General features: G+C 40.2%; 1 protein-coding gene across 1 annotated transcript in view; it reads right to left on the reverse strand.

Moving 5' to 3' along the window:
- Positions 1-496: 496 nt before the first annotated feature.
- The window catches only part of cdk19 (cyclin-dependent kinase 19), a 106,355-nt gene continuing 92,876 nt past the window's right edge, over positions 497-13,975 (reverse strand). Inside the window, exons 10-13 of the mRNA XM_034161712.1 lie at positions 12,969-13,066; positions 12,717-12,795; positions 4,844-5,089; positions 497-2,850 (exon numbers count right to left, since the gene is read on the reverse strand). Coding sequence (XP_034017603.1) covers positions 2,725-2,850; positions 4,844-5,089; positions 12,717-12,795; positions 12,969-13,066 — 549 coding nt within the window. The 3' untranslated portion in view covers positions 497-2,724. The remainder of the gene's footprint in view (positions 2,851-4,843; positions 5,090-12,716; positions 12,796-12,968; positions 13,067-13,975) is intronic.

The following is a 13,975-nucleotide window of genomic DNA, read 5'->3' on the forward strand; positions in this document are numbered from 1 at the left end:
CGACGTCCCAACTTCATTGGAATTTGGGTTGTATGAAGCTTTTCTGGTAGAAGAGCAAAATGATTTCAAAGACATGAATAAGTCCCGTTGTTGTGACTCAGCCGACCTGTCTGGGTTTGCTGTGCAGACTTTCAGTTTTAATATGTAGCCTCTTTTTATCCACATCATGTGGATTAGGAGAATGATGCTGGATGCCCAGTTTATCCAATAACAGCCACTGAACTTTGTACCTTCATCAGAACTGTCACCTGTAGTCTTGGTGGCTTCCCTCACTTGCCTTTGTGCACAAACTGAGAAACGTTTGTGTTGCTGAGGTTTGTTTTCTCCTTAAAGTCAAGGAGCATCATTGCTTTAAAATTATATGTAGAAACTTGAACTTGACTTTGATATGATGTCATAAAACACAAACAGGCGTAAAAGATGTTTTTGAAAGGCGCTGCACGCGATTAATCATGATCAAAGATGATGTGTGACAGAGGTCCGTTTCTACGGCTACGACATTTAAGGCAGAGGAAAGTTTAAAAAATGACTGTTCGTTACAGATGGAAACAATAAATATGATTGTTTACTATCATATAGAAGCATTTCTTTACAATAATTTATTTACAGATTATTAGAAAGCAGCAGGAAAAAGGACGACTGTACTGAAGCTTCCATAAGGAATGAAGACACGTCAAAGAAAGTTGACACACTGAACCACAAAACCTTAGTCTGGGACTTTTGCATAGGACTCGTTTTGACAGGAATTCTGCTCGGCTCGTCCAGAATCCGGTGCTGAATAATACTTTGAAACCTCGCTTCTTGTGTGGAGAGAAATTTACACCAAAGTGTCTTCGATGCTACTCAGTCTGACCTGAAACGCACTGAAGGAGGAGAAAAAGTTCAGAAAAGCTGCTGGTTCTGATCCCTGTCGGACTGTTGGGATCAGGCTGGTTTCCCCTGGAACCTGGGCCCAGAAGAACCAAATAAAAATTTCAAACAACCATACGTTAAGTGGTGTCAAATATACAAGAGCTTATAAACAATGTTCTTTTACAAAGAAGCTGCAAATTTGTTCAAATGTTTTTGAATTCAGGATTCTGCAAAGTTCATCAAACATCAAATGCACAAAGATTTTTGCTTTCAAAGACGTTTAAACGTCAGAATTCCTGTAGATTTGACCCGAAGCGTCACACTGGCTGCAAACGGTCAGCTCATGTAAAATGGACCGACTCTTATTTTCCATGTTTTAGTGAAAATAGTTTGAAATGCTGCAGTAACAGAAGGTTCAGTTCTCTTTGCAGCCACTAGATGTCAGTGTTTCCCAACATCACTACAGGCTGCAGCACAGCATGAACCTTTGGTTTTAGTTTTTGTCTTCCTGAAGACGTTGGACATGTTCTGCAATGTATCCTGTCACGTGACTGAGCAGGCCCAGCGTGGACGGAGCCTGCTGCTGCGTGGAATGGAGGGAGGTACAAGGTTTGTCTGAAGATTTCCTCCAAGAGGAGGGTCGTCTGTCAGCTTTAAGCATCATCACTCACTCATTCATAAAGAAACCAAACACAGAAAACGCTAACATGTGAAAACTATTTAAAAAAAAAGAAGACAAACTTGTTCTGTGGGAGTAATACTGAGGGAAAGCCACGCCCACCGCCCCATCTGTACGCCGTTACGACAGTTTAAGACTAAGAACCAGTTTCACTTAAAGTGATTTGTGTCTGCGTTTCCACTCAGTGCATGTGGCCGGAAGGGCGAGATGGGGCGGGGCGGGACGCGTGCCGGGCCAAAAAACGCACCTTGTGTTGGATCTGGTGCCTTGCAGGTCAGTTCGGCGGTCAGTGCAGGTCCAAAAGGACAAACATGCTTTAAAAATAATTCTGTACACACACAAGGCAGCGACAAAAGAAAAAACACTTTTAAAAAAACCTGACATCAGGTACAAACAGTCCGGAGACACGCGCTAGCTGCTGCCCCGCTAGCTGCTGCCCCGCTAGCTGCTGCCCCGCTAGCTGCTGCCCCGGCTAGCTGCTGCCCCGGCTAGCTGCTGCCCCGGCTAGCTGCTGCCCCGCTAGCTGCTGCCCCGCTAGCTGCTCTATACAACTGTGTTCAGTAACCTTGAAAGTCTTGATGATCCAGAAGATGATGGGTCTCGAACCAAAGCTCCCAGAAGGTGGCGCCAGACGAAGTTCTGCTGCCAAACGTCTCCTTTCCGTGATGGAGGAACTGCTGACAGATGGGAGTTTGACCGTAAAAGACTTTGTCCGCACATCCAAGTCTGCGCTGAGAGTTGTGAGAGGAGGAAGGTGGTGATGAGGTTCGCTGCACGGCGAATATTTCCCTGCAAACGCTTCAGCTGGAGGAGTGACATGAATCCGGGAGCAGAAACGCGTTCTGGGCGTCTGGAGTAAAGGGCTTCTCTCACCTCCTTATGTAACATTATTTACAATGACATCAACGAGAAAACAATCAGATAGAAAAGGCGATTTATCCATAATGTACATCTACAAACGCAGCTGCGGTTCTTCTTCTGGTATTTTTATAAGTGCAGTTTTCAGGCGTGACGATTCGACCTTTTAACCTAAACGTGATTTCTTGTCATTATTTGGTTCCTGTGTTTTCCTTCACGGACAAGGTCAAAGGTCACAGGAGGTGGCTGGCTGAGCTGGAATGATGGCCGACTGTGAAGTGGGAGTGGCTCCTCAGCTCAGGGGAGAAGCAGGAGGTGCGGAGCCATCGGGGGCCTCAGTACCGGTGGGTCTGGTGCTGGTACTGGGAGCTCTGCTGGGAGGATGACGAGTATCCCATGGTGCTCTGGGGCTGGGTGGAGCCTTGGACGTTGCTTTGGTAACCAAGGCGGGAGCTGGAGTGCTGAAAGAGACAAAAAAAAAGTTTAAAAGTGACTGAATCAAAGGGACGCGTAAAGTGACGCTACCTCTGATGAAGAGATTATTATCAAAATGTTTTCAATCAAATCCTCAAACTGAAGACAAACTAATGATCAGAGGACGAAGAAGAACCCGTCAGCGGTTAAGGGGAGTGGCCGCGGGGGTCATGGGTTCAGTCCCGCTGATATCATGCTGATGTCATCATCTCTGTCAAATCAAGAGGCTCGTACAGCTTTAAACATGGAGGCAAGGTGATTGCGGTCAAGGATTTGTTCTGAGGCTGCAGCAGCGGCCACGATGAGTGCCACAGTTTATTTATAAATTAGCTGAGGTACGACAGCGAGCAGCTGTTCACGACAGACACAGACACACACACACACGTACACACAGACACACACGCACGCTGAGGATAAAGAGCAGGGTGGGGGTGACCTCGGTGACCTTTACTACACTGTGTTTGCTGGCGCTCACACACACTCACACTCGTGCTCACGCTCGCTCTCTGGCTCAGTGATAAGCGAGCAGACGCCAGGAAAGGAAACAGAGTGGAGCAGTGACGGCGATAAACAGAGTGGAGCAGTGACGGCGATAATTTCCCGTCTGTCAGCAGGTTGAGGCGGAGCGCTCAGGCAACAGTCTCTTATTGGCCAGTGTGTTTGACTCTATGAGGTCACAAAGACATCACTTCTGTCAACATCAGAGCAAACTCCGCCTCCAGTTCCAAACAGCGTGTGGGTGCACGCCGCCTCACCCTGAGTGTCTTACTCTGTTAACCATCTCTCACACAGAACATGGACACTTCCATACATAAACCACCCGTGGTGATGGAAGCGAGCGCTACTGCACGAAAACCTCAGCGACGCCGCAGCCATAAAGAGATACAAATGTTTTCAAAACGTCAAAATACAACACAGCAGAAAACGATGTCCAATGAATGCCTCCGACTCCCCATCTGAAAAAACAAACACGCTAACCCTCACCCTTCACGTGTTCTCACTGACTGTTTGGTCCTGAAATGATGTCACAGATTTGCATATGATGTTTTAACCAAAGTGTTCCGCCCCTTTATGCACATCATCGTCACATACTTCCTGGACATGGAAGCAGAGAACTTTCTCTGCTGCAGAATCCTGGAAATTATCTGTCAGACCTGTTGAGAAGGTTCATGGTGCAGAGGTGCATGAAGATATCAAAACATGCGCTGCAAATCTGCGTCGCAGCGACGTGGCATGGTCATTGATGTGCACCAAAGTCATTTATGTGCGTTGAGAGAGAGAGAGAGATAAAAAAAAAGCTGCCGCTGGAACAGCCCTCTGTTCCAGCTGCAGCTTTTTTTAAATCTCTCTCTTGTGCGCTTCATGAGGTGGAGACAACATTTGGAACAGTCTAAAACATAATTATTTCTCATGTTTATATTGTAGTAACTTAGTAAAACAGTTGCATGTTCATTCGTTCTTATGAGCAGCTGTAAAAATATGTTTATGACAGATTTAACATCTCGTTATAATCGATCAGACGAGCTGCGCTGTGATGCGCTGCACTGACACACTCGCACTCACACGCAGTGTTTTTGAATTGTTGGTGTAATGTTCATGTGAAGGTCACATAATTAATGCATGACAGAGATTTTGAACATTTCAAAATTTTCTTTGCACACGTGAAAGAAGCTGCGCACAGTTAAAGGAGTTCACTCTCCTGCACGGCAGACTGCGTACCAGTGAGCAGATGAAATCTGTTCAAGTGTCAAGGCACCTTTACTGTGATTTGTTTCTGACAAACACTGATCACCTTTGTGATGTAATCAATCACATTAATATTCATGGGCGGGTCCCCACAGCTGCATAATATTGGCTCCGCCCACAGACTTGTGTAAACTGAACACTGAGTGCAGGTCATCATCAGGCCTCGTGCAGAATCCACACCGAGCAGCACTGAAGGTGTCCAGAATCTTCCCGACCCCCCCACGTCCGACTGACCTGATACTCGGACTGAAGCACCCCGGTGCCTGAGGAGGTTCCAGACGGTCCAATGCGAGGTTTCTTGTTGGGTGGGCCCTGGTCCTGGCCGTGTTGTAAACCCACTCCGGTGGCAGTTCCCGTGGCTCCGGTGGTGCCGTTGGTCTGTGCTGAGCTTTGCTGGGACGCCGCCTGCTGGGCCGCTGTCTGCTGCTGGTTCTGGGCCTGAGTCTGGCCCGTCGTCTGCTGGTGCTGCTGGGTCTGGTTCTGCACAACAAATAACAGAACTCAGTAGACGGGAAACACAACTACACAGGAAACGTTTTTCATAACAACTGAATGTGGATTCAACTAATATTTATAGAGGAAACAATTAAAGCTACAGTGTGTAGGATTTAGTGACATCTAGTGGTGAAGCTGCAGATTGCACAATTTTGTTTCTTTTACATTTTCACTTCTTTGGCAACAGGGATTCCTGCTCCCTGGTGTTCTTTGGAAAGACGCGAAGAGCAGTGAAGTCTTCTGATTTTGTGCCGTGCATTCATTACGAAGAAACGCGTTTTCTCAAACACGCTGCACAATTTTTAACTTTAAAATCTGAGGTTGTGTTTTCTACAGTTCGCTCAAGCTTCAAGAAGAATGATGAGATATTTTCTTCACTTTTCCAACAACAGGTACAATAAACAAGCAAAAACATGACAGACATCAACGGAATGTGCAAAAAGTGATTTGAATTTTCTTTTATCAATCACATAAAAACATGAAGTCAAAATCTGTTTGAAACTGTTCTCTTCTGTCTTCTTATCATGAGTGAGGTTTAGCTCACTCACTGGAATAACCTACAGTACACAGGTCCAGAGACCGACTGTCTCAGCTCTGGGAGCCTGTCCAGGTTCCACCACACCAAGGAACCCTCTTGGGTCCTGGATGGCAACCACCAAGCAGACAACTGGTGCATCCCCACCCCTCAAAAGTAAGTATCTATCTGCTGCAGCCAGATGGCATGTGGGCATGTCCCTCACCTTCTCCAGCCGGTGGAGACACCTGTGCCCTGGATCATGTTCAGAGAAACTCCCCCATGGACTAAATGTGGTGTCTGATGTTCCCTCACAGTGTCAGTGATCATCCTCATCTGAGTCTCACTAAGTAACCGTTCACTGTAAAGTCATTCCAGCAGGACCCAAGGATCCTCCACAGAGACCTGGTACCAGTCCTCACCTTAGGTCATTGGTTAGAGTCCTGGTTAAGTCTGACAACCAGACAGTAAGACAGGAAGCACCAGGACCCTGAAGTCTTGGACCTTCATTAAAGACATCAGCATCACCAAACACCTGTGGCCTTTAACCTCAGGACTCCATAAGATCTTTCCAGACCTCTCTGGATCTGAAAGGTCGAGGTCCCACAGACAGATGGGCCTGATACGAAGCTGCGGCTCAGTTTGGGACAACAACAGTTTGTAAAAGGACATTAGGAGAGAATTCAGCCATTGCTGCAGTTAGCAGGTTCCGAGTTGTTCTCTCAGGAATTTGTACTTTAAGATCAATCCATGAAGATTACAGAGTGTTACTGAACACCAGGAGATCGGCACGGCCGAAAACCTGGGTCCACAGTCAGTCAGGCAGGATCTGGACTTTCGCAGAAACTGTCTCTTTCCAGTCACGAGCCAACACAGGTCCAGAATTCAGCACGGCACAGAGGTCAGTGTCCCACAAGACGTCCTCTGGAATTTACATTTGGAATTTACGTGGACTTTATTTGGAATTTAAGTGGACTTTATTTGGAATTTAAGTACTTTAGGAATTTACGTGGGCTTTATTTGGAATTTATGTGGACTTTATTTGGAATTTAGGTGGACTTTATTTGGAATTTAAGTGGACTTTATTTGGAATTTATCAGGGGCCTCATATACAAAGACTTACGTGGATTTCCTCCTGAAACATGGCGTACACCAAAACCCAGAAACTGGCATAAGCACAAAAAAATTCAGATCTATCAAAGTGTGCATACACAGGGATCCAAGCACGTTCCTTTTGTACATCCCACTGAACATGGAATTGAGCGCACATGCAGAAGTACCAAACTCATCCCTGTCCACACCCCTATTTAAATATGCAAATGTTTTAAATAGGCCCTGAGACCTGGAGATTCCCATCCCTGTCCGGAATGATCACAGTAAGACAAAGAAATTTAACTGAGTGTGAGCTGCAGATAAAGTGGAGTAACTGAAGTAAATGAAGTGGAATAGAATAGAACAGAATAGAATAAGATAGAATAGAATAGAAGCTTTATTTGACATTGTACACATAACAAGATTAGGGGTGCCACTCCACAACTGAGTCTGAGAATAAGAAAAGATAAAAAGGAGCCATCACCTATGACTTGTAAATAACTAACTTAGCAGACCAAGTGAAAAATGTTAGTTTACTGTAGTGAAGATACGCGGGATATTTTATTTGGTACCCTGTCAACCGGAAAAAACATGGAGCAGAAGCAGCGCGCACACACTGAAGTTTAAAGAGAATGAGATGCGGCTGAGGAAATCACAACTATACGCACACGTTTAATGACAAATACTGAACACAGGGAGACAATAGGGGGCTTGTTAACAAGCTCTAGTTTCACCATCAACAAACAAACAAAAAAGAAAAAGAATAATAATAACAAAACACATATTTGAATGTGCACACGGCCAAATGTGCCCACGCTGGTTTCATTTGGAACAATTACACAAATCAACCACTTACTCAATGCACACGTGCCAGACGGGGGCACGAAATGCGGGGTGACACATAAATGTCATTTTATGCATCAATGTGCGCATATATCCACCCATATAACTGCAAACACGTGTCTCTGATGTGCTCACCACTCTGGTGACTTCTTATTTTCACACTATTAATGGTTCCCAGCATCACCTCTACGTGTCGCCAGAGGAACAATAACTGTAGAAATGTGCATACGGCAGCCAATACTTGGCGTGACACACCGCACATTTCCACAGTCATTTCACTTTTGATGCATCTGAACGTTGGCGTGGAGACGGACGTACACCAGGTTTTTGTGCGTACTCACGCTTTGTACATGAGGCCTCTGGAGTATATTTGGAATTTATGTGGACTTTATTTGGAATTTATGTGGACTTTATATTGAATTTAGGTGGACTTTATATTGAATTTAGGTGGACTTTATTTGGAATTTAAGTGGACTTTATATTGAATTTAGGTGGACTTTATTTGGAATTTAGGTGGCCTTTATTTGGAATTTAAGTGGACTTTGTTTGGAATTTAAGTGGACTTTATTTGGAATTTAAGTGGACTTTATTTGGAATTTATGTGGACTTTATTTGGAATTTATGTGGACCTTATTTGGAATTTAGGTGGACTTTATATTGAATTTAGGTGGACTTTATTTGGAATTTAAGTGGACTTTATATTGAATTTAGGTGGACTTTATTTGGAATTTAGGTGGCCTTTATTTGGAATTTAAGTGGACTTTGTTTGGAATTTAAGTGGACATTATTTGGAATTTAAGTGGACTTTATTTGGAATTTATGTGGACCTTATTTGGAATTTAAGTGGACTTTATTTGGAATTTATGTGGACCTTATTTGGAATTTAAGTGGACTTTATATTGAATTTAGGTGGACTTTATTTGGAATTTAAGTGGACTGTATTTGGAATTTAAGTGGACTTTATTTGGAATCCACTTAAATTGGACTGCTCCAGTGTTCAGTCCAATTTAAGTGGACTTTATTTGGAATTTAAGTGGACTTTATTTGGAATTTAAGTGGACTGTATTTGGAATTTAAGTGGACTTTATTTGGAAACCACTTAAATTGGACTGCTCCAGTGTTCAGTCCAATTTAAGTGGACTTTATTTGGAATCCACTTAAATTGGACTGCTCCAGTGTTCAGTCCAATTTAGGTGGACTTTATTTGGAATTTAAGTGGACTTTATTTGGAATTTAAGTGGACTGTATTCGGAATTTAAGTGGACTTTATTTGGAATCCACTTAAATTGGACTGCTCCAGTGTTCAGTCCAATTTAAGTGGACTTTATTTGGAATTTATGTGGAGTTTACTTGGAATTTAAGTGGACTTTATTTGGAATTTAAGTACATTTTATATGGAATTTAAGTGGACTTTAATTGGAATTTATGTGGACTTTATTTGGAATTTAAGTGGACTTTATTTGGAATTTAAGTGAACTTTATATTAAATTTATGTGGACTTTATTTGGAATTTATGTGGACTTTATTTGGAATTTATGTGGACTTTATTTGGAATTTAAGTGGACTTTATTTGGAATTTAAGTGGACTTTATTTGGAATCCACTTAAATTAGACTGCTCCAGTGTTCAGTCCAATTTAAGTGGACTTTATTTGGAATTTAAGTGGACTTTATTTGGAATCCACTTAAATTGGACTGCTCCAGTGTTCAGTCCAATTTAAGTGGACTTTATTTGGAATTTATGTGGACTTTATTTGGAATTTATGTGGAGTTTATTTGGAATTTAAGTACATATTATATGGAATTTAAGTGGACTTTATACGGAATTTAGGTGGACTTTATTTGGAATTTAAGTGGACATTATTTGGAATTTAAGTGAACTTTATATTAAATTTATGTGGACTTTTTTTGGAATTTATGTGGACTTTATTTGGAATTTAAGTACATATTATATGGAATTTAAGTGGACTTTATACGGAATTTAGGTGGACTTTATTTGGAATTTAAGTGGACATTATTTGGAATTTAAGTGAACTTTATATTAAATTTATGTGGACTTTTTTTGGAATTTATGTGGACTTTATTTGGAATTTAAGTGGACTTTATTTGGAATTTAAGTGAACTTTATTTGGAATCCACTTAAATTAGACTGCTCCAGTGTTCAGTCCAATTTAAGTGGACTTTATTTGGAATTTATGTGGACTTTATTTGGAATTTAAGTGGACTTTATTTGGAATTTAAGTGGACTTTATTTGGAATCCACTTAAATTAGACTGCTCCAGTGTTCAGTCCAATTTAAGTGGACTTTATTTGGAATTTAAGTGGACTGTATTTGGAATTTAAGTGGACTTTATTTGGAATCCACTTAAATTGGACTGCTCCAGTGTTCAGTCCAATTTAAGTGGACTTTATTTGGAATTTAAGTGAACTTTATTTGGAATCCACTTAAATTGGACTGCTCCAGTGTTCAATCCAATTTAAGTGGACTTTATTTGGAATTTATGTGGACTTTATTTGGAATTTATGTGGAGTTTATTTGGAATTTAAGTACATATTATATGGAATTTAAGTGGACTTTATACGGAATTTAGGTGGACTTTATTTGGAATTTAAGTGGACATTATTTGGAATTTAAGTGAACTTTATATTAAATTTATGTGGACTTAATTTGGAATTTATGTGGAGTTTATTTGGAATTTAAGTACATATTATATGGAATTTAAGTGGACTTTATACGGAATTTAGGTGGACTTTATTTGGAATTTAAGTGGACATTATTTGGAATTTAAGTGAACTTTATATTAAATTTATGTGGACTTTATTTGGAATTTATGTGGACTTTATTTGGAATTTAAGTGGACTTTATTTGGAATTTAAGTGAACTTTATTTGGAATCCACTTAAATTAGACTGCTCCAGTGTTCAGTCCAATTTAAGTGGACTTTATTTGGAATTTAAGTGGACTTTATTTGGAATCCACTTAAATTAGACTGCTCCAGTGTTCAGTCCAATTTAAGTGGACTTTATTTGGAATTTAAGTGGACTGTATTTGGAATTTAAGTGGACTTTATTTGGAATCCACTTAAATTGGACTGCTCCAGTGTTCAGTCCAATTTAAGTGGACTTTATTTGGAATTTAAGTGAACTTTATTTGGAATCCACTTAAATTAGACTGCTCCAGTGTTCAGTCCAATTTAAGTGGACTTTATTTGGAATTTATGTGGACTTTATTTGGAATTTAAGTGGACTTTATTTGGAATCCACTTAAATTGGACTGCTCCAGTGTTCAGTCCAATTTAAGTGGACTTTATTTGGAATTTAAGTGGACTGTATTTGGAATTTAAGTGGACTTTATTTGGAATCCACTTAAATTGGACTGCTCCAGTGTTCAGTCCAATTTAAGTGGACTTTATTTGGAATTTAAGTGGACTGTATTTGGAATTTAAGTGGACTTTATTTGGAATCCACTTAAATTGGACTGCTCCAGTGTTCAGTCCAATTTAAGTGGACTTTAATTGGAATTTATGTGGACTTTATTTGGAATTTATGTGGACTTTATTTGGAATTTAAGTGAACTTTATATTAAATTTATGTGGACTTTATATAAATTTATGTGGACTTTATTTGGAATTTAAGTGGACTTTATTTGGAATTTAAGTGAACTTTATTTGGAATCCACTTAAATTAGACTGCTCCAGTGTTCAGTCCAATTTAAGTGGACTTTATTTGGAATTTAAGTGGACTTTACTTGGAATTTATGTGGCACTTTATTTGGAATTCACATGGACTTTACTTGGAATTTATGTGGACTTTATTTGGAATTTAAGAGGACTTAATTGGAATTTACCTGGACTTTATTAGGAATTTATGTGGACTTTATTTGGAATTTAAGTGGACTTTATTTGGAATCCACTTAAATTAGACTGCTCCAGTGTTCAGTCCAATTTAAGTGGACTTTATTGGAATTTACCTGGACTTTATTAGGAATTTAAGTGGACTTTATTTGGAATTTAAGTGGACTTTATTTGGAATCCACTTAAATTAGACTGCTCCAGTGTTCAGTCCAATTTAAGTGGACTTTATTTGGAATTTAAGTGGACTGTATTTGGAATTTAAGTGGACTTTATTTGGAATCCACTTAAATTGGACTGCTCCAGTGTTCAGTCCAATTTAAGTGGACTTTATTTGGAATTTAAGTGAACTTTATTTGGAATCCACTTAAATTAGACTGCTCCAGTGTTCAGTCCAATTTAAGTGGACTTTATTTGGAATTTATGTGGACTTTATTTGGAATTTAAGTGGACTGTATTTGGAATTGAAGTGGACTTTATTTGGAATCCACTTAAATTGGACTGCTCCAGTGTTCAGTCCAATTTAAGTGGACTTTATTTGGAATTTAAGTGGACTGTATTTGGAATTTAAGTGGACTTTATTTGGAATCCACTTAAATTGGACTGCTCCAGTGTTCAGTCCAATTTAAGTGGACTTTATTTGGAATTTAAGTGGACTGTATTTGGAATTTAAGTGGACTTTATTTGGAATCCACTTAAATTGGACTGCTCCAGTGTTCAGTCCAATTTAAGTGGACTTTAATTGGAATTTATGTGGACTTTATTTGGAATTTATGTGGACTTTATTTGGAATTTAAGTGAACTTTATATTAAATTTATGTGGACTTTATATAAATTTATGTGGACTTTATTTGGAATTTAAGTGGACTTTATTTGGAATTTAAGTGGACTTTATTTGGAATTTAAGTGAACTTTATTTGGAATCCACTTAAATTAGACTGCTCCAGTGTTCAGTCCAATTTAAGTGGACTTTACTTGGAATTTAAGTGGACTTTACTTGGAATTTATGTGGCACTTTATTTGGAATTCACATGGACTTTACTTGGAATTTATGTGGACTTTATTTGGAATTTAAGAGGACTTAATTGGAATTTACCTGGACTTTATTAGGAATTTATGTGGACTTTATTTGGAATTTAAGTGGACTTTATTTGGAATTTAAGTGGACTTTATTTGGAATTTAAGTGGACTTTATTTGGAATTTATGTGGACTTTATTTGGAATTTATGTGGACTTTATTTGGAATTTACCTGGACTTTATTAGGAATTTAAGTGGACTTCATTTGACTTTGTGTAACTGGAGGATAATAATTACCTTTTCTGTTTTTTCTTCAGGCTCATCTTCGTTAAGAAACTCGCGTTTTGGGTACGGGATCTGACACCCAGCAAACACACTACAAGCAATCAGACACAATCAGTCAATAAAGTGATTCAGCATCAAACCCGAACACAATCATGACCTTTTTTCAAACACATTAAAGACTCTATCATTAAACCAACGTCACTACAGACATGTTTTTCTTCCTCTGAACAAAGACAAGGGAAGCAAAGGTTGGCAGAGTCTCACTCAGTGGTCGGTAATGGGTCTTCCAGAAAATACGGGTCCTGTAGCGCCTGTTCCGACGTGATCCTCTTGGTGGGATCCATAGTCAGGAGCTTCTGGAGCTGAAACGGCACAAACCTGTCATGTGGTGTTTAATACATCAGTGGCTGTAAAATGCTAATATGAATATAGATATAGATGAATGCTGTGTGTATATATATATATACACACACACACACACACACATATAGTGAGGAAAATAAGTATTTGAACACCCTGCGATTTTGCAGGTTCTCCCACTTAGAAATCATGGAGGGGTCTGAAATTTTCATCTTAGGTGCATGTCCACTGTGAGAGACATAATCTAAAAAAAAAAAAAAAAAAAAAATCCAGAAATCACAATGTATGATTTTTTAATAATTTATTTGTATTTTACTGCTGCAAATAAGTATTTGATCACCTGTGAAAATCAGTGTTAATATTTGGTACAGTAGCCTTTGTTTGCAGTTACAGAGGTCAAACGTTTCCTGTAGTTTTTCACCAGGTTTGCACACACTGCAGCAGGGATTTTGGTCCACTCCTCCATACAGATCTTCTCTAGATCTTTCAGGTTTGGAGTTTCAGCTCCCTCCAAAGATTTTCTATTGAGTTCAGGTCTTCAGACTGGCCAGGCCACTCCAGGACCTTGAAATGCTTCTTACGGAGCCCCTCCTTAGTTGTCCTGACTGTGTGTTTGGGGTCATTGTCATGCTGGAAGACCCAGCCATGACCCATCTTCAATGCTCTTACTGAGGGAAGGAGGTTGTTTGCCAAAATCTCACCATACATGACCCCATCCATCCTCCCTTCAATACGGTGCAGTCGTCCTGTCCCCTTTGCAGAAGAGCATCCCCAGAGTATGATGTTTCCACCCCCATGCTTCACGGTTGGGATGGTTTTCTTGGGGTTGTTCTCATCCTCTAAACATGGTAAGTGGAGTTGATTCCAAAAACCTCTATTCTGGTCTCATCTGACCACATGACCTTCTCCCA

This window comes from Thalassophryne amazonica, chromosome 21 (assembly GCF_902500255.1).
Source record: "Thalassophryne amazonica chromosome 21, fThaAma1.1, whole genome shotgun sequence".
NCBI classification, from domain to species: Eukaryota; Metazoa; Chordata; class Actinopteri; order Batrachoidiformes; family Batrachoididae; genus Thalassophryne; species Thalassophryne amazonica.